This window comes from Caloenas nicobarica, chromosome 21, assembly GCF_036013445.1.
Source record: "Caloenas nicobarica isolate bCalNic1 chromosome 21, bCalNic1.hap1, whole genome shotgun sequence".
Taxonomy (NCBI): Eukaryota; Metazoa; Chordata; class Aves; order Columbiformes; family Columbidae; genus Caloenas; species Caloenas nicobarica.
Genome location: NC_088265.1, coordinates 2,039,082 through 2,059,513, shown reverse-complemented (window position 1 = coordinate 2,059,513; position 20,432 = coordinate 2,039,082). Strand labels below are relative to the sequence as shown.

The following is a 20,432-nucleotide window of genomic DNA, read 5'->3' as shown; positions in this document are numbered from 1 at the left end:
AGGGAAGAAAACATTGTCTCATAGTTCTTCCTATGAAAATCCCCCATATGCCCTGATATTGCAGAGTTCTGCCTTCTCCAAGCAGCTGGGCCATCCTGTGGAGCAGGATGAGGCTGACAGCTTTGCAGCAATCAAGAAACCAGAGAGAGAGAGGAGAAGACGGACAGTGTACATGGGGGAAAAAAAAAAAGTCGTGTCAAGTCACATTAAAGCAAGAAAATCAGTTGCTGCAGACCTGAAAGGAAAGCACTGTCTGAGGAGAGGTCTTGTGGGGTTTGAAACATGTCCAGCTGTGCTGGCAGAAGGGATTTATATTCTTCATGTGGCCTCGGGTGTGCTGGATGGTGTCACGCTCTGTGCATTTTGAGAGCCTGTGTGTTGAGGTGGGAAAGGAGCATCCCCCGCTGTGGGGTTCCTTATGGGGGAAGTGCAGGTTGGGGTACAGCAGAGAGCAGGAGGAGTTGGAGCACATAGTGGGGACTGGGGACATCCCTGGGGTGTCTGGTCCGTGGAGCAGGAGGTGTTGGAGCACGTGGAGGGGAACTGGAGACATCCCTGGGGTGCCTGGTCCATCAGCAGAGTTAATAACTTAATTCTCACCAGCAGCAGTGCTGCACTGGGAGGACTGGGCATTACTGGGGTTCCCCATTGAGGTTTACCTTCATCTACCATAAATTTTCCCCTAGGCTCCATTTTTAATTGATTTCTGGATTTTAGTGTTTACCATCACCTGTCCTCCCAGCCTCTCCCTGCTGTGATCCAAATACCAGCACCTCTGCTCTTTGTCGTGTTTTTTTAATGCTTGGTTGTTTTCTGAATCCAAACATGGTGCCACAAAACTGCGTTTACCAGAGATTATCTGAGCTAATCCCATAAATGTGGTTTTACTTGGTTATCAGAGGTAGGTCAGTGTTTAGGGCTTTCTCCTTTGCTGTACTGGGTCTGCCAAGGGTTTGTGGGACCCCCCCAAATGAAAGGATGGGCTGCTGGGGAGACAAGTGTTTTCTTGTTTTTAGGATTATTTTTATGAGGATAAGGAAAACAGTGGAGGTCCCTGCCTGGGCTTCCAGGTTCAATATCCCTTTTTCTTACTTTCCTGTCTCCACAACCCCAAATCACTGCATATTTAGTAGAAGAACTATTATTAAAAATAAACACAACCATGCTTACCAGAACAGGGTTAACCGCCACTGGGCTGAAGTCCCTGTTGACAGGATTTTTAAGTTTCCTGAAACAACATGTGCTGCTGCTCTAACACTGTGGGTTTATTGTCCGCTTAGTTTTGCTTCTGCGTTAATAAACCTCCCAAATGCCAGAAGACAAATAACTCCTGGCCAGGAGGGAGCTCAGCACAATGTGTCTTCTCATGGCAGGGCTGGTGGGGCACAAACCTCCCCTCTCTGAGTTCAGCTGCGTGTCCAGGTGGGGAAGTTGGTGGGGTGGGTAGAAAGAAAAACAGAGCTGCTGGAAATCGGGACGGGAGCAGCGAACTCAGAGCTGGGCACCGAGTTCTGCGAGCGGGTTTGGGTGGTGGTCTCCAGGTGGCCAAGTAGAAGTGGTTGAAGATCTAGGTGATGTCGTCCGTGCTTGTTGCAGGGGGCTTGGAGTAGATGAGCTTTACAAGTCCCTTCCAGCCCAAACTATTCTATGATTTTAAGATGCTGTCATCGGGCACCAGTGACACCAAGGGGTGATGGAGGTTTGTATGCTACTGGGAATTTGGTTCTCTCACCCCTGAGAAATCATGATGGGATGGGACAGTTGCTTTCTCCATAGCCTGGTGATGACTCAGGTTGAAAGTGTGAGCGTTGTTCCCGTTGCACAGCGGAACGTGTGACTGCACTGTGGTGGGGTGGCTGTCTCCACCTTCTCCCTGATGCTGCGTTCACACCGCTGCAGATTTGGAAAAAGCAAAACACCTCTCCAGCCGTCACACAGCAGCACCTTAAAATAGAGGCGTGCTGGTGCGTCACACACAGTTGGTGAGGTGATGCTGGCCAGGCGCTTGGGGTGGGAATAGATCCTGCTGCAGTGTGAGCACTGGAAACGGGGAGAATTCAGCCGTTTTTGTGCAAATGCAACCGAAAGGAGCTGCTGTTCCGCTCCCCCAGCAGCTGTGTGTGCCTTGCTGGGCAAAGAGGTGCACGTGGTTTGGTGGCCCGGACGCTGAGGTCAGATGCGAGATATCTGCTTGTGGTTCCTGATGTGAGGCTGCTGGAGGAAACCTTGTGCCTCAGTTTCCTCTCTCAAGCAAGTTTAACGTTTTCAACTGCAGCTTTTAGGAACGAAAGTGGTCTTTCAGTAGTTGTGTAGGGTTTGGGTGGAAGTTCTGCCACAGCCAGGCTGCCCAATACTGTGTGACTGTCATAGACATCCCATCGATGTGGGGGCCAAATCTAAGGTTTGGCCCCAGGTTTCTGTGTTGGGGCAATTCAGCTGCATTGCAGAACTTTGCAGAAAGGGTTTTTCTCAAAGATCTCTCAGGCTTTTGGGAGTGTCGGTTTGAGGCAAGCAGGGCTGGCAACGGTGCTTCGGTTTGTCTCGACTTGCTTAATGGAATTTATAATCAATTTTCTTAACAGCCTTGAGTCTGAATGGCCTCCTAAGGGCTTGAATTCTGGAAGTGCCAATTCTCCGAGCACCCTAGGAAGAACAAAGGCTTGTCATTCTCCTAGCAGCTTCCTTTGCAAAACAGAAAAAACAAACCTCCTTCTCCCAGCTGTGCCTATAAAATGAGCAAAAACCCAAGGTGCAAAACATTTTGTCCCAAATCTTCTCGTTAACGATGTTGGTAGAAATGACAGGCTTTGAAAAGATCTCAAAGTGGGCTGTTAGGGCCTGGAAGGATGCAGCTGGTGCCTTATACAATGGAAAATGAGCCGGCTGGCAGCAGGCGAGCCGTGGGGTTACTGATGAGAAATGAAAGATGGTATCGGCTTCCTTCAGTGTTTCCCTATCAGCTGCTGCAGATGGACATATGGAGTTTCACCACCTCCAGATAACGATGAGGTTAAATAGACATTTCTCTTAGAGGAGAGCATTCTTCAAATTGCAATTATGCCTGGGAGGGAACAAAGGCTTGTATCCATTAGATATTTCTGCAGTGGGGAGATTTGCATCTGATTTTAATGCACGCGGCTCTGTAAGGGTCTGATTGGGAGCTGAAGGTGTCTGGAGGAAGACTCAGGGAAATCGGTGAGGTTTTCTGCTTTCTGGAAAACATCTCCGCGCTCGTCACACACACACACATGCTCGCAGGCACACGAGCAGAATTTGAGAAGCATTGGGGCTCTGCATGTGTGTAGGGAGGTGTCTAAATGTGCAGGTGAAGGGACCAGGTGGGATGTCTGTGTGTCTTCACAGCCTCCCCAAGGACAGACATCCTGGCTAATGAAGCAGAGAGCTGTGTCCTGTGGCATCTGTATTAAAGCAGTGCTGATAACCAGGGGCAGCAGGTTTTCTGGATGAACTCGTTACGCTCGGATGAGCTCCAGTCCCTGGGCCTGCAATGGTTGGTCTTTGAGCCTCAGAAGTGAACCTTCCCATCCACCTAGTGATGGTTAAAAATAGCCTTTTTTTTCCTCTTACATATTTATGGTTGGGTCAGTGTGAGATGAGGCATGAAAAGGCCACCCAGGGGATCCCCAGCTCTTTGTCCTTGGCATTGCTCCTGGGTGACAAGCGTTGCAGATGGGGCTGGGAGCTGCTGGGGCGGTTTTGTCCCCCAAACCCCACACCATTTCCAGTCTCCAGAAACAGGAGAGGGAAAAAAAAAAAATCAAAGGGAACAGATGAGATTGTGAATGTGAAGCCAGGATTTTTAACATATCACCTGGGTATATGCCTGCATGACTGAAAAATTCACTAGCCTAATCCCTGGCTTTCCTAGACGGGGAGCCTGTGTAGCTGGAGGTCAGCAGAGCAGTCTAAATAGAGCAACACAGAGATTATTAGGTAAAATGGAAAGAGTGGGGATTAATGCAAGAACCAGAAAGGATTTGGTCACTGCTGAGCTTGCTCTGGTTGGATAATGCACAGAAGCGCTTCCCAAGAAGAGCAGGGCAGCATCTTCGTGGGATGTATTGAAAGTAATAGCTTCAGCATCAAAAAAAAATTGAAGGAGACAAATTAAATCAGCAGCTTTGACTGGCTGCACTTGTTCTGTCTTTCCACCACCTGGACCCAGTTGGTGTTAAAATAGGATAAGAAACAAGCTCCTTGACCTCGGATGGCTGTGATTGCTGTGTTTGCTGCGGGATAGTGCTGAGGGCTGTGGCACATAAAGTGGACATAAAGCTTTCTTCCAAAGCAAAATTGCTTTTTTCATTCAAAAATCTGCATCTCAAAAAAAAAAAAAATTAATGAGAAGGTGGGCTAAGCTGTGTGTCTGGATCCAGTAGGATCGAGTGCTAAAATACTGGGCAGGTAGACGCTCCTTCTCTTCTCTCCTTTTAAATGGTGGCTCCATTTCCATCATGTTTTGAGTGAAACTCTATGATTTGAGTTCAATGACCATCTTCGGCAGCAGCGGAGGGGCTCTGTGTGGGAGTGTCTGCAGGATGTAGCTAAACAAAGAGGGAATGGAAAAAGTAGGGGAAATTTTGCCCTGAGATGAGGTGTGATGTTAAAGATCTCCAGTTCTCCTGCAAACTAGTGGAATTGCTGTGGAATTACAGGGCAAAAAGTTGTTTTATGTTAAACACAACAGAAAACCTTCCTGCCAGCCTTTAGAGCTGTGTTTTGTACTAACATTGGACTAGATGTGGAGAAGCCCAGATCATTTTCTTAAACTTGGTCAAACAAGAATGAATTTAGGCTGTGCTTTGGGGACACTCTGGGGGACATTTCCCAAGAAATGGCTAAGCTTGGGCTTTTGGTATTTCAGAGCAGTCTTTTACCAGGGGCAAGAATTCTTAGTAGCGTGAAGCTCCTTTTGGGTGCTTTAATAGTAAGTCAGCTTTTAGAAGAGCTCATTGCCGAAAATTTCACCCTTCCTAGTTTAGAGCATCTTGCAGGATGCTCTAATGAAGTGCAAGGCACCGGCTCGTCTGCTGCAAGGCACAGCTGGATCTCCAGACTCTGTCACCTTCCCGTGTTGCGCGGGAGGGGACAGCTGGAAATAAGGTCATCTACTCTCCACAGCAAGGGGCCATCGATTTGTGAGGGGGTGGAAGGGGCAGCTTCTCCTTAGGAAAGGGTTTATAATCATTTGTGCTTCTAGGCTGAGCACATGCAGCTGGGACTTGGCTCCTCTCAAGGTCTGGGATTTGGGGAGGATTCAGGATAAATGCTCAGTACAACAAGCAGGAGCTGAAATCTATCTTGACCCATCCTTTAACTTAAAAAAACCCACCCACATGCTGGGGAACTGATGAATGTCCCCCCTTCATCCTTTTCCTTCTGCCTGGGGTGGGGACATGCTCCTTGTCACGTTGAGAGGGATATCCCCACCATCCCTGTGCTGTGTGCGGGGACAGCTTGCTGAGGACACATGGGACATTGTGCCAGTAGCTGCACACAGACCCCAGGGTCACACCGCCCGTGTCACTTGGCAGAATCAGAACACTCAATGAAGTCATAGAGAGATGTGTTGGGTATCCCCGAGTGCGGGATTTGGCCGAGATAATCCATCTGCCGACGAACATGTTGCAGCATAAACCGCAGCGATCAAGATGCTGTATCAGCGTTGGAGCCTCCCAGGGGGCTGCGTGTCCTACATAAGCCACCGAATGGCAGGAGGAGGTTATGTGACAACCTACAAACCTGCTCTTGTTCAGGGTGACATTTGGGGACTTGCTGGAACCACGGAGGATGCCCCGATCATGTGCTGTCCGGGCATTGTGACTTCGAAACCAGCTGTGCACATCGACAGAGGACCTGGCTCCTTGGACCTGGATACAGCTTGCAAAGTACTAACGAACCACCACCACTGGAGCACATTAATTTCTATGAAACACACCATCCATACTTCCTGGTGTCCCACTTATCCTCTGTGAACCCATGTGTCTGTGCACACAGGTGCTCCCTCGCTGGCTGATGCAACCAAGTTCACCATTTTCCATCCAAAGACCTCTCTAATATCACTCAAGATGCTCTAAATCCCTTGTTTTCACTGGAGAAGGACTCTCTGTTTGCAGCACATCCCTTAGAGCTGGATGTGAACCAAGTTTTCCGTTTCTTGTTATTTCCCCTTTTTTTTTTTTCCCTGATCTTTTCTGAGGATTTCTAAATAAATTGATAAGGACGGACAAACTTGGATGAAATCAGAATATTTCATTCTGGTTTTCATTCCTAGGAAGTATTTTATGTAGCATTAGAGTTCACAGCCCTCCCAGCTCTGCCCACGTCCATCTGGGTGAATTTTCAGGACCCTTTCAGAGGAACAGGAGGAACCAGGTGCTCCCAGCCCAGCAAACTCATCTTTTACCCGTGATACTAGAGCAAAGCAGCCTGTTTGGAGTGTCAGAAGGAAGAGAGGCTGTAAAGTGGGAGCAGCGGTACCCCCGAAACCTCAGCTGCCCTGCGTTCTGGGTGCAGCAGGATTTATCAGCCAGAGTCTGCGTCCTGGCAAGAGTCTTTTCTGCGCTTTCCCTCAGTACATCCTATTAGTCATCCTTAATTATTCAGCTCTAGTTGAGCAAAGCCTTGTCTCTGTCTTTTTTTTTTTTTTTTTTTTGTTAGCCTGAAAACCTATATTTAAATATGAAGGAGTGGGAGGTATTTTTAATCCCAGCTGGATAATTCCTAAAATGCACAGAGGTAAAGCCTTAGCAGGCAGCTGCTATGAGAATGTGCTGTTATGTTTCTCTGCTACATTGGGTGCGTAAAGCCGGACTTGAGCGCAGCTTAGGCCAGGCTTTGCCCTGCTCCGTGCCTCCTGGACAGCAGCTAGGTCCTTTCTGCGAAGTTTTGCCACTGTGTGCTGGATTTGTTGCATGTGTAGGGATGTTGGCGAAGCCTTTCTGGATTTATATGCTTCATTTCCACGTCGCTGCTGCTCTGGGTGCCCGGTCTTGCCCACACGACTCATCTGATGCCTCTTCCCCATCTCACCACTTTAAGCTCGTTAAACTGTGCGATGTTTGGGAGGCCGGGAAGTGTTGTGGCTCAGCAAAGAGGGATGACAGAGCTGCAGTCACTTCCTATGTCGTGGTGGCAAAGGGGCTTTTGTGGGGTAAATTCAGGAGAAGAAACGTGTTCGTTTTGAAGCTGTTTCTTGAATAGCAAGAGAGAAGATGTGACACAGCTGGGGACACCCAGCAGTGACCGCAGACCAGCCCTTGCCTCTCTCCTTTGTGAAAGGAGCCAGACATGAAATACTCTCTGAGACTGAAGTACCACATGTGCCACTTTGATACAAGGGTCCCGAGCTCCGGGAGGGTTAAATGACTGAACCAAGGCCAGGCGGGAGGCGGTGGCAGAGGCTCGAGCCTTCCTCAGCCTCCTCCCCGCCCTCATCTTCATCACCGGCTGCCTCCCCATCCCATCCCTTTGAGCTGGGGAGGCTTAGTCTTGCCTTGTAATCTTGATTTGGAGTTTCATTATGAATTACTTGAGTCTCATGTGCCGTTTTAAATTGATTCGTTATGCTAAGTACTTGCCAAATGCATAATGAGGGTCTAAATCGGGCCGTATGTAACAAGGCAGCGATTCAATTATTCCAACACTCACGCTCTGACAAAAGCCTCAATTATTGCTGTCACTTGCATTTTGGGACCTTCTCGCACACGTACATACAAACACACACACAAAATCCGTTGGAGGCACTTCATGGTTTCTGGCACCCGCCTCATTATTTATTATTATTATCATAAATGTTGCTATTTTCGGCTTCCTTGCACACGAGCGCGGGGCTGGGAGTTCGCCCTGCGGGGATTTGTATTAATGAGAATTGGAGCAGCTTTCGGGGGGGATTGCTGCTCTGTCTCTTCCAATCCATTCACAAAGTCTGTGTGGCAGCTCTTAAAGACCGATGGCAGAAATGAAAATTAATCAAATGAAAGGGCTATTAGCCACAGCACATCAAAGAGAGCCTGAAAGCCTTCAGACCATCCAGCGAAAAAAGCTTTTATCTCTTTCTAACAAATGTTAGAAATCCAGCCACAACCGTGATGGGCTCTAAGACGCCATTAGGGTGGTGTAAGTAATTATAATTGCCATGCTAATCGTGTCTTCCCCAGATTTCAGGGCACTCCATGAAGGAAGGTCAATACCTGCAACCTATTTTACAGATGGGGAGACTGAGGCACCATCACCTGAGGACATTTCAGAGCCTCAGCAACAGGGATGAGACCCTTTTTCCCCAAAATTTTGAGCATCACCTTGGGAAATAGTCCCCAAATCATCTGTTTAATGAAATAATGAATGATGGGCTGAACCAGACCCAGATGTGGGCGCTGAGTTGAGCCTCCCGGCTTTTCCATGACCCTGATTTGCAGGGCCGAACATGGGGGCGCGTGCTGCAGAAATGGGAGGATTTAGCAGGATTTCCCTGCTGAATTCTGGCAGGTGGTAACTGCTGCACAAGGAGGCGTCTTTGGGGTTGATTTTTCTCTAACAGGCTCGTGTGTTTCCCAGCCGTGTGTCAGATCTTATCCTCTGCTCTTCCCCTTCCCCAAAATCATCAGGCACCTCAGGAGGTTTTTGAAAGATAATAATAATAATACCTTGTATGGGGTTTTTGCAATTAAAAAAATTGCCAGAATCCCTGTTTCTTAGGAGAGGTGTCCCATAGCTTTGTTCCCAAGCGGGAGCTGCAGAATTGTGTCCCCAGGCTCCGTCCCCAGGACGCTGGAACCTGCCCCTGGGTCCCGTTCCCACCAGCATCTCCTGGTGTTCCCGTCGCTCCCCGGCCAAAATGACCTTACCAGGAGGAAAAGCTGCGAGAAAAAGGCAAAGTCAACTGATTTCCTCTCTCTCTCGGCTGTTCTGGATCTCATTTTGTGCTTCCCCAAGAGAAGAAGGGGAACAAAGTGGAGAAAGCACAAGATTTGCTTTAAAGAAAAAAAAAAGCAAATGGCAGACAAAGAAACAAGGTCAAAGGAGACAAGGGACTTTCAGTCATTTTTAGGGAGAATTCTTCTTTTAAGGAGGTCTTTTCAAGTTTTCTCCCCTTTCTTGCTATCTCCAGGCTATTAATAATTCAGTGATTTATATTTGCAGCACAACCTTCCATCTCGGGAGTCATTTCTGTTTGTAATGATTTCAGTGAATTAATGCTGGGCGCTGCCTTTTGAACCGAAATTAATTCCTTCGTGGAATTAAACTTTTCCTTGATATTCGCTGATATATTTTTTTTTTAATTGTGCTCATTTATAATTGAGGTTTCTTAATTTGTTTTATTTTTTTTTTAGGGGAGGGTCAGAGGAAAGGAATAGCGAGACTCTTGCAGCGCTGCTTTTTCTGCAGGGCGAGCTGTGGAAGCGAAGCAGCCGTGAGTCAGCATCCTCCTGCTCTGCCACAGCCGAGCTGTTGCTGGGGTTACTGTCACAGGTGACAGCGCGGATCAGCCTTCCTCGTGTCCCCAGCCTGAGCTAAGACCTGTTCTTCCTGATATATAAAAGAAACAAACCCGCCAGGCTTCAGGAAGCCTCCCCCTCTCCAAATAAAATATCCCCAAGTGGGTTATATTATCATTTTAGGCTCAGAGAAATGGAAAAGAGGAACGTGGCAGCTTTTACTTTTGAGGTTGCGTAAGGAGAGGCGTTTGAGAGAATCTTGCGTTAATTGGTAGCAGATCTCGTTGGTTATTAGTAGCTCTTGCCAAAATTATGTCAGTCAGCAGAACGAACGTGTTCGCTGTGGCACCCAGGGGTGATGTCCTGGCAGGACCGTGTCACCCATCGCCCAGCATTGCACCCCTTGCTCCCCATGGAAGGGCTTAAAAAGACACAAAAGTGACTCATCCGCCACCCCTCACCCCGTTTTCACTGTGTTCCTCTTGCAAACACCCTGTGACAGGCGGGGATTTCTGAGCGGGTGTCCAGGGTTTCTCAGAAACGCGCTGTGCAAGGAGGGAGATCCCAGAGAAGAGATGCTGTAGCTGAAAAAAGCAGGAAATCTGCGTAAAAATATATCAGAGGGTTGAGCTGCTGAGCTGGGGGCCTTGGCCTCTCCTGCAGACTCCCTGTGGTGCTGCACAAATTCCTTGGCTGCAAATTGGGGCTGGTTTGGGTTTCCCAGCTGGAAATTCTTCCCTTTGCCCAATGGCGGGGAAGCACCAAGATGCTCCTGTGCAAATGCATCTCCCTGCAGAAAATGACCCTCCTGTAATAACGTTACGGGTGAGGGAGGACTTGTCATAACAAACCAGTTCCCAGCACCGGTGATTGAGAATTAAACTCATGGTGAAGATGGGGAGGACAGACAGACGAATTCCCCCTGGATTGCTAGCAAGAAGTGAATGATGACAATATTAGCACTTAATGCACTTTTTTTTCCTGTCAAAGCATTATACAAACATTAACTTAATTAACTTAAGCCCGGAAGCCAGGGCTGCTGTGATGTGTTTTGCCTGGTGACCTGTGCAAGTTTTAATTTTCTATTGAACCATTTCCTTTCAGACCGAAAGCCTGAGGCCCGTGTTAAGGAGCATCCTTGTCTTTGTACCGTGGCTCCCTCCTTTTCTTTCCATGACTTTAGCCAACTCTAATGGAAATTTGATTGTTTCAGAATAATTATACCACAGAGAGTTTGCTTCTGTTTGATAGAAGGCATAAAGTGATGTCTGCATCATCAGTTTTCTGCAGAGGCAGCTTGAAAATAGTTATTTAAAAAAGAGAATTTATGGTAAGAAGAAATTCTGGATTGCCAGCTAGATGAGAATGTCATTCTTTATGAAGTAAAGTTTCTGATCATCACCATGCAGGTACCATGGGAGTTAGGAAAAAAAATCCCAGTTAAGCTTCTTATAGAATCACGGAAACCTTTAGGTTGGAAAAGACCTTTAAGATCATCAAGTCCAACTGTTACTGCCAAGTGCAACACCAAACCATGTTCCTAAGAACATGTTTTTTAAAAACAGAAAATAACATATTTTTTAAAAACAAAAACCTACAAAAGGCTTTTTTTGTCCCTTCTCGGCTGTCCCCTACCCATCATCTTCCCCATTTTAACCACCAGCAGTTTCACCTCTGGCAAAACCTTTCGTGTGATTTTGGTGAAAACCAGAGCGCTTCTTCACTTTGGTTTTTTGGGGTTCACGTAGTCGCACGGGGGCTGTGGGTCCCCAGAGCTGAGTCAGGCTCCCCCAGCCCCGCTGTCCCTTTGGGGACTGGGATGCTCTGGGGGACAGGCCTGGCTTTCCAAGACCTGGCTTTCTGAGACCTGGCTTGTCCCCCCCAGCTGAATGTACCACTGTTTGTGTTCCTTGTGCTAACTCCTTCCTGACACCAAATCTGCCAAATGATGGCTCTTCCCCAACGATGCCGAACACGGGTGGGTGATGGAAGTCGTGTCCCACTCGAATACAACATGACGGCAACATGTCATCCCTCGTTATTTGCTCGTGGGCTGTGTCAATCAGGCTCCTGCAAGCTCAGATTTCACCTCTCTCCTCTCTAACGCGATGTTCACTGAACTAGCAAATGAAAAGTCACGGAAAAATTGGAAGGATTGGGGAAAGGCAGAGAAATCCAAGAGACAAAACAGGGTTTGAAGGTCCTTGCCTGCTTTCCAGGCGGCACGGCGGCTGTCACGGGGCTCCCGTGCTCGGCTCAGACAGCTCCGTGCCCTCGGGAAACCTCCTCCTTGCCCATTTCCCACCGATCTCATTGCTGGAGGCCGCGGGGCTGGTGCCAGGGCAGAGGAGGGTCCTGGCCCAGCTCCCCAACACAGGAAAAATATTTCGGTGGTGCCATTTGTTTTTCTGAATTTAACTGGCTAAAGAGTGGGGGAAAAGGTGAAAAGCACATGCTCTAAAAATAAAGGTTTTAGCCTGTACAAGGGATCTTTGTGGCACAGCGGCGACTTAGAGGTTCTCCGGTGTTTCTATGCAAAGCAAAATCCTGTTAGTTAAGGACAGAATTGTGCAGCCAAGTGGAGTTAGGCACCGATTCACCTTGAATGTCTTGAACATCCTCTGAAAATTCAACTTAGAATGCTATTGTGAAGAGACCAATCCTGTGTTTTAAGGCAAGCCGCCCCAACCACGTTCATTGAGACAGAAAGTGGTTGCTGGGTTTGGTGCAGGGGCGGATATCAAGAGTTTTCTGTGCCGCGGGCTGACGTTGCGGCTCGCTGGGCTGCAGGAGGCTGCGCCTGGCCTCGTGCCGCCTCACTGGTGACTGTCACCAGCCCCAAACTGAAGTGACATCCGTGGCGTAAATTACTCGGGGGGTGAGCAGGCACCCCTCACCTGCGCGATGCTTTTTGCTGCCAGAAATTGGGGCTTTCACATCTTCACACCGAGGCCGCGTCTGACTCAGCTCCCCCGGCATCCCCTCGAGTCCCCTGGCTTTCCTGCTCCCCGGCACTGAAACATGGGGCGTCTCCGCTCCTGCGGACATTTTTACCTTCGTAATGAAAACATAGTAACGTTGCCCCCTTGTCTCCCTGGATTTGAGGTTAAATTGCTTTGTCAATGTAATCTTATATCTTAATGAGCAAATAATGGGGTGCAACAGGAGCTGCGTCAGAGGTCCCGGCGTATCATTTCGCTGTCATTATGAAGGCCTTGGAACATGATCCCCATTACAGTGGAATCTACATTAACGTTGTTTGGCCACCATAATCCCACCTGGTTAATCACATTTTTAGGACATTAAAATAGGTCTAACTCTGTCCTGAGTTGTAACCCCTACATTCCCAAAGGTCTGGATGGGATTTAGCCCAGGCAGCTCCGTTAAAGACGACAAGAAGTCACCGAGTCAAGTGACCGAGTGATGCAGAATAATTTGGCTGATCTTTTTCAGCCACAACTCTTGTTCTTTTTTGGCCAAGCAATACTCTTGCTAAATCCACAGCATCGTGGAAAAAAAAATATGAAAAATAGCTCCTGTCCATGCTCAGTTATTTTGGGTTCGCGGTTCAATTTTCACTTCCCCTCATCTGTTAACAGTAATGACTGTTCTCTAAAAAGTTGTTCTGCCTTCGGTAGCTGGAGTGCAGTGGTTGGGGGGATCCCGGGGTGTTTGGGGTCCTGTTGTGCTTGGTGCTAAATACCCTGTTAAAGGGAAATATCGTGAGTTCTGTGGAGCTCACAGCGATGCTCTTCACTTGAGCTGAGCGCTGAGCAGCCGCAGTATTCCGACAGCATTGAATTTTCCTCCCTCTTCCATATTTCAGCCTCTTTCTCATTTTTTGCAGCCGTGAGCACAGCAAAAGGCTTCTGGTGTAGGATTTAAATAGACTTGAGGTGGGAGGCGAGAAATATTCTCTTAATGTACAGATGAGAAACTGAGGCACAGAGAGATGGGAGGATTCACCACACGACTGAGTTACACCCAGAGGCTGGCGAAGGCGAGGACGGGAATAGGAACCGTGTGCTCCAGACTTAGAGCACTAAATTCATCCTGGGAAATCCAGATTCAGTTCCCATCCCTCTTTCTGCCTCCCTGGGTGGCATTGGTTGAGAATTTGTCTTACTGCAGCTGTTACCCAGAGATGTCGCCTTCAGCTGGTGCTTCTGTGGCTTGATGAGATGAGATGGGATGCCCGATTTCTGGGTGTATGTTAGGATAGCAGATCTGCTCTCCTGGACCGGTGTGAGCCTCGGGGACTGCGGGGATGCTTCTGCAAGGGAGAGGGTGAGGATGGCGGGACTGCTCAGTCTGGAGCCACAGGTCACATTGTTCAACTTAGTCCCCAACTGCCAAGCAAATAATCATAATTAAATCGGGGATTATCTGGAGGGGAAGACCAGTAGAAGGCTATAGGGAGGGCAAGCAGCCGAACCTGGCTGGAGGAAGAAAAGCAGAGTGGGGTTAGAGCATCTGTTCATCTGTTTTAGCTGTATAATATATATTTTAGCTGTATAATGTATGGATTGCTTCAACCTAATCTTGAAAAGTTGGGTTGATGCTGCACTGTTGGATGCCAACAATCCTCTGCAGTCCTGTCTGCAAAGGTTTCAGGCCATGATTAGTGACCCAAGTGACAACCTTGAGCCTTCATCTGTGATTTTGTCCCCATTATTTGCAGCAGCAGTAGAGCTCCCATTTCCGAGATGACACGAGAAACCTCGCCAGGGAGTTAACGCTGCCTCGACGGAGCGGTTGGGGCTTCGTGTGTTCCCCACCGCGGGAGCAGAGACAATACATTCCCAGTGCGTTAAGGTATTATTGGAACAGCCTTGGAGCTGGAAGGTTTCTGATCCTCCGAGCTAAAGAAGAGCGGATTTGTCCCAGATTTATCAATGGAGGCAGGGTTGCCATTCACCCGCCAGGGTGGGCACCGTACCGCTCTACCCGGCTGCCTGGTGCCAATGGGGGACAAAGAGGGGGATTGGTAGGAGAAGGACAACCCCAAAAAGCTGCTTGAGAGGCAATGGGGTTCAGCAAGAAGGAGGCAAGATTTGCAGGGTGCTAAGGCTGCCCCATGCCTGGGGATAGCTGAGGGTTGGGGGAAAGGTCCTGAGCTGGTTTTTGCAGCCCTTGTCCCCTGGGGAGGGATGCTGGGGGGTTCCCCTCGTGATTCGGGTCTGGTTGTGAGAGGAGAGAAGCTGTGTGTCCCCTCTGCTTGGAAATCTGCCCTGAGAAGGCCATTAAAGGAGGAAAAGAGGGATGCTCACTTTGCTTCTTCATAGGAACTGCATCTGACGTTATAGATCAGCCCGTAGATCATTGCACAGGGGGATTTCTTAAATGACCGTTAAGAAGAAAATTAAATTTGTTGAGAGCAGATGCATCAGAAGAGCTGGATGAAAAAGCAGAGGAAAACTTGCGGAGGGAGGACTGGAACATCTTGCATTAGACAGAAAAGCTGCAGCCTGGAGGAGGAGGTTTGATGCTGCACCTCACCCAGAGATGTCCCTTCCCCTGGGCTTTTACTCGCTTGAGCTCAGACCTCCTGGTCTGGGGACAGGACCCAGGCCACCTCTGTTGCCGCTTGGCAAATCTGAGGCTCGGAGCGGTGTCTGTCTGCAAACCCCTCCGGGAAACACGTGTGGGGCCAGCGGTGGCTGGTGCCGAGCAGGTGATGCTGTTGCTGTATCCGTGATGCTGAGCCAAACCTCGGCTCTGGGGACCTCAGCAGAAGGACAGAGCTGAGGGGACATGGCCGGGGAGGAGGTGACCAGCCCCTCCGGCTGCTCGCTCTCTGCCTGCAGCGACGCTGCTCGTCTGGCACAGCTTAATTGTCTTTGATGGGATTACGGGGAAGCAGTGCAGGAGCAAACGGGGCCAGGAGGCCACACGGTGCCTGGGGCCACCGGGCTGTAGCCGGAGAAATCCTTGGAGCCAGCGCGATGTGGGACCAAAGCTGCCCGGAGCCCAAGGGTTAATATCTGCTGCTGGGCTGGCTGCAGCTGATGGGGGGTAAGAGCTTAATCCTTCTCCTGGTTTTAAGGGAAAGGCTTTTCCTAGCAGCATCCCAAAGGGCTGTGACTCTCTCGATAATTTCCAAAGAGTTTGCCCCTGACTGAGATCTGGATTAAACTGTTGCAATTATAGAAGTTCTGCCTTGTTGCCTCAAGCCTTTTGTCATCAATAAATGTTGATGGTTTAAAGCAGCCTTGTTTGTTTGCCTTAGACCAGATGACAGTGATTTATTGGCAGAAATCCTAGCAGAGAAAAGAGATGAGCCAGACAAGTCTTTAAGTGCTACACACATGTGTGTAGTGAGCAGATGATGGTTATTTCATGATCATGAAACCTGTGGAAAACAGATCCTCAAACTTGGATGTGAACTGTTGTTTCCAGGGTTTTTTCTCAACCTACAAGCAACATGTGCAGCTCAAGGGTTAATGATGCTCCAGGGCTTTGCTTCCTGCTTGATGTGGGACTTGGGGTGGCTGGAGATGCTGCATGGTGGGAAGGAGCAGGGGATGCTCTCCTGGGACCACGCTGCTGATTAGCGCTGTTAATTGCTGTAGGATGATGGGGGAGCAAAACTGGGGACCCATTGCACCAACTCCCTCCTCCCAGGAGATCGCAAACAAAACTGGACTTGAAAGTGAGGCTGAAAGCCAAGGGTGGAGGTGGCAGCAGGAGACATGTGTCCGAGTCTGGGGGAAGGTGACACGGCCCAGAGATGAGCGTCCCTGTGTGTGATCGTGAACGTCTTTTAACGGCCACGCTGAGCTGCTGCCTATTGCTGGTGTGGTCGTGCCAGGAAGGTGGGTTTGGCTCGCTCAGACCTCGTCTGTGCTGTTAATTTGCCGTTTACAGTCCAGAGTCAGCTCTTATGCCGATATTTATTATTGTTTAGCCCCCTAGGTTTTTATATTTTGTACAGTTTGTTTCTAATTTAAAGTATAAATAAGTTTGATCTTTTCATCTGTTTTTCTCCCTACCTTCTGGAGGCTGATGCTGGTTAAAAATAACCATGGGGATGAGCTAAAGCGGGGCTGGGGAGGGGTTTAAACCTGCGTGGTGCTGGGACCACCCGGCCACTATGGGAATGGCAGCACCGTCACCCTTCTCACTCCCCCCAACCCTCACGGTCGGGATCTTTCCCGAGCCAGGAACTCCCTGAAATGCCCAAAACCCACTTGGCACATGGCTGGGGAGTAAAGTGCTTCTGCTGTCAGGGGGGTGGGAAAATGGAGACCCATTGCGGGGGCACAGATGGGTGCAGAGATCAGAGGTTGTCCCCGGTGCATATCTCCTGGGGACGGAGCGTTTTCCAGCACCGGGTGCCTGCAGGGGAGACTTTCGCCTTAAAAAAAATCCCTTTTGACCAAAATGGAACTATTTGCATAAGAAGATCAATTGAAGGCAGAAAGAAAAAAAAAATTGGAAGCCTTTTGGCTTTCTTGCAGGAAAGTCTGAAATGCAGATTTGGGTTCAGACAGAAACTGCCTTGATCGAGGGCTGGCTCAGCTTCGCTTCTCCAGTTATTTTGCTGTGGGGATGCACATACACACATGTGTGCAAACACACACACGCGCGTGTGCACACAGACACACACACACGCTTTCTCTTCTATACAGACAGAAAAAACATTCCCCAGCACTTTAGCCGAAACGCTGATTCAAAACAACTGTTGGCGGCTCCGTCGCCGCCGTCTGCTTTCCATTACCCACAGCCCCGCCGCGCCTCGGAACGGTGACTCGAAACAAACAGGCAAACCCCCAAATTAATAATAAAAATTATATTTTGCTTTCCCGGGGGAAGGGCAGAAAAACTCTTTCTAAGGCAGCGGTTCTGCCGGGGAAAAAAAAAACCTCCCTGCGTGTGACCGTCAGAGGATGCTCCCGGGAGAGCAGCGAAGCTCCTCGGTGGGTGGGGGGACAGATCGGGGTCCCCCCCGGGCTGGGGTTGTGGGGGGATGGCCGGTGGGTGCTGGGGGCTGTGGGGCAGGGCTGGGGGTGCTGGTGGGTGTCTCCGGGAGCGGTGACTGAGCGAGGCGGTGCCAGGGCTGGGGGCGGATTTTTTGAGAAAAAGCCTCAGCTCTTCAGAGCAGCGGCAGCCGCTGGAGGAGTTGGGCGGCTGTTTCTCCCTCTCCGCCCGGAGGAGGAGGAAGAAGAGGGAGAAGAGGAGGAAGAAGAGGGAGAAGAGGAAGAAGAGACTTCAGCTGCCGCCTCTCCGATCCTCCCCCCCCCTTCCCCTTCCGCCCCACACCTTTATGGACGAGCGCCGGAGCTTGCTCTACTCTCCGGCCGCCTCCTCCGCCAGCCGGCATCCGCGGGGCGACTCCACCAGCAGCCACCACAACCTGGGCTACAGCGAGCAGCTGCCCCCCGCCGCCCCCCAGCCCGTCCCCGAGCAAGAGGAGGAAGAGGGGGAAGAAGGGGAGGAAGGCAGCATGACCGTGGTGGGGGGCGGAGGCGGTGGAGACCCTTTGCTGGAAGAACCGCAGCATCCTCATCCCCTGCTCGGGGGGGACCGCTACGATCACCCCCCGACCCCGGCCGCCGTCCCCGCCGGGCAGCCTGCGGGCGCCGGGGAGCACGAGTGCTGCGAGCGGGTGGTGATCAACATCTCGGGGCTGCGATTCGAGACCCAGCTGAAGACGCTGGCGCAGTTCCCCGAAACGCTGCTGGGGGACCCACGGAAGAGGATGCGCTACTTCGACCCCCTCCGCAACGAGTATTTTTTCGACCGTAACCGCCCCAGCTTTGACGCCATCCTCTACTACTACCAGTCTGGTGGGCGCATCCGGCGACCTGTCAACGTCCCCATCGATATCTTCTCCGAGGAGATCCGCTTCTACCAGCTGGGCGAGGAGGCCATGGAGAAGTTTCGGGAGGACGAGGGTTTCATTCGGGAGGAGCAGCGGCCGCTTCCCGACAAGGAGTTTCAACGCCAGGTGTGGCTCCTCTTTGAGTACCCCGAGAGCTCTGGGCCGGCCCGAGGCATTGCCATCGTCTCTGTCCTGGTCATCCTCATCTCCATCGTCATCTTCTGTCTGGAGACCCTGCCTGAATTCAGGGATGACCACGACTATGAGGGAACTGGTGGGACCTTCGGGACGGGTGGTGCTCCTCTCCCACCTGACGTCTTCACCAATTCCTCATCCTCGGCCACTTCCATGGTGTCGTCCTTCACCGATCCTTTCTTTGTAGTGGAGACTTTGTGCATCATCTGGTTCTCCTTCGAGCTGCTGGTCCGTTTCTTCGCCTGCCCCAGCAAGGCCACCTTCTCCAAGAACATCATGAACATCATTGACATTGTGGCCATCATCCCCTACTTCATCACGCTGGGCACCGAGCTGGCGGAGCGGCAGGGCAACGGCCAGCAAGCCATGTCCTTGGCCATCCTCAGAGTCATCCGCCTGGTCAGGGTCTTCCGGATCTTCAAGCTCTCCCGGCACTCCAAGGGGCTGCAGATCCTGGGGCAGACCCTCAAGGCCAGCATGCGGGAGCTGGGATTGCTCATCTTCTTCCTCTTCATCGGTGTCATCCTCTTCTCCAGCGCCGTCTACTTCGCCGAAGCCGATGACCCCAGTTCAGGTTTCAGTAGCATCCCCGATGCCTTCTGGTGGGCGGTGGTGACCATGACCACCGTGGGCTACGGGGACATGCACCCCATCACCATCGGGGGCAAGATCGTGGGGTCCCTCTGTGCCATCGCGGGGGTGCTGACCATCGCTCTCCCCGTGCCCGTCATAGTCTCCAATTTCAACTATTTCTACCACCGGGAGACAGAAGGTGAGGAGCAAGCCCAGTACATGCACGTCGGGAGCTGCCAGCACCTCTCGTCCAGCGAGGAGATGAGGAAGGCTCGCAGCAATTCCACCCTCAGCAAGTCTGAGTACATGGTGATCGAAGAAGGGGGAATCAACCACAGTGCATTCAAACAGGCTGCCTTTAAAACAGGCAACTGCACAACCACAAACAATCCCAACTGTGTGAACATCAAAAAAATCTTTACGGATGTTTAAAAAAAGCCCCCAAACAACAACAAACCAAAACCAACCAAACAGCAACAAAACCTGAGGATGCGGTAAAAATAATAATAATAATAATAACAATAATAATGCAAAGTGACTGTGTACTCGGTGTTGTGTGGAACATGCACCATCGTCGGTCTGTGTGTGCCCTCGTTTTTATACGTTTATTTTTTTAGATCCTTCCTTTCTAAAGATCCAAAAAAAAAAAAAAAAAAAAAGGATTTAAAATTCTCCTAAGAAGAGGACGGCTAAAGGGTAAAGAGAAGGAAGATGAAGACAAAACACACTCACCGTCGAAACAGGTGTTTGTTCTGCAACGTGTTGCGGGGCTGCTTTTGTTTTCTTGTTTTTTGGGGACATGTCGCTTTGCTCCTGAATTCCCCCCCATCCCCAAAGGCAGCGCGGAGCCGATTTCTCTGCCATCACATAAGCTCACTTGTTGGATTAACAACCCCGGATTGGGTGGGGAGACGAGGAAAACATGTTGCAGAGCGTACTGGAAGGGGGCCGGGAGGAAATAACCGTTTAATTTTGCAGAGAGTCTCTGTTACCACATTGTTAAATGATGCTTAATATCGAAACCTGTGGTGTGCCATTACGGGCACATCACAGATTCCCTTTTCTGCCCTGTTAGATCGTTTCTGAAATTCTAATCTGGTCAGAGACGGAGTGCAATCAATGCTGATTTTAACAGAAAGAAAACCCAAAAGCAACTTGTTTTCTGTTCTTAATTCCCTCCCGCTGCAACCCTGTGGCATTATTTCATCCAACGGCAAATTTGTGGCCGTGCAGCGGGTCTGTGTGCGGGAGGAGGGAGGCGAAAGGCAAAAAATGGATGTCAGGAGGCGCCGGTGTGCGGGGAGCGATGCTGGCGGGGATGCAGGATCTGTGACGGGCTCCTCGCCGTGGCCGCGCAGCTCGAACCCACCCAGCTGGAGACA

General features: G+C 50.1%; 1 protein-coding gene across 1 annotated transcript; it reads left to right on the top strand.

Moving 5' to 3' along the window:
• Window positions 1-17,724: 17,724 nt before the first annotated feature.
• LOC135997053 (potassium voltage-gated channel subfamily A member 3-like) lies at window positions 17,725-19,529 on the top strand. Its single transcript, XM_065649452.1, has one exon. It carries the CDS (start codon window positions 17,725-17,727, stop codon window positions 19,480-19,482), a length of 1,758 nt encoding a protein of 585 aa, XP_065505524.1. The 3' UTR covers window positions 19,483-19,529.
• Window positions 19,530-20,432: the final 903 nt, after the last annotated feature.

Bases quoted from the DNA above. Each gene is read 5' to 3' on its own strand.
- LOC135997053 (XM_065649452.1), top strand. From the start codon at position 17,725: ATGGACGAGCGCCGGAGCTTGCTCTACTCTCCGGCCGCCTCCTCCGCC.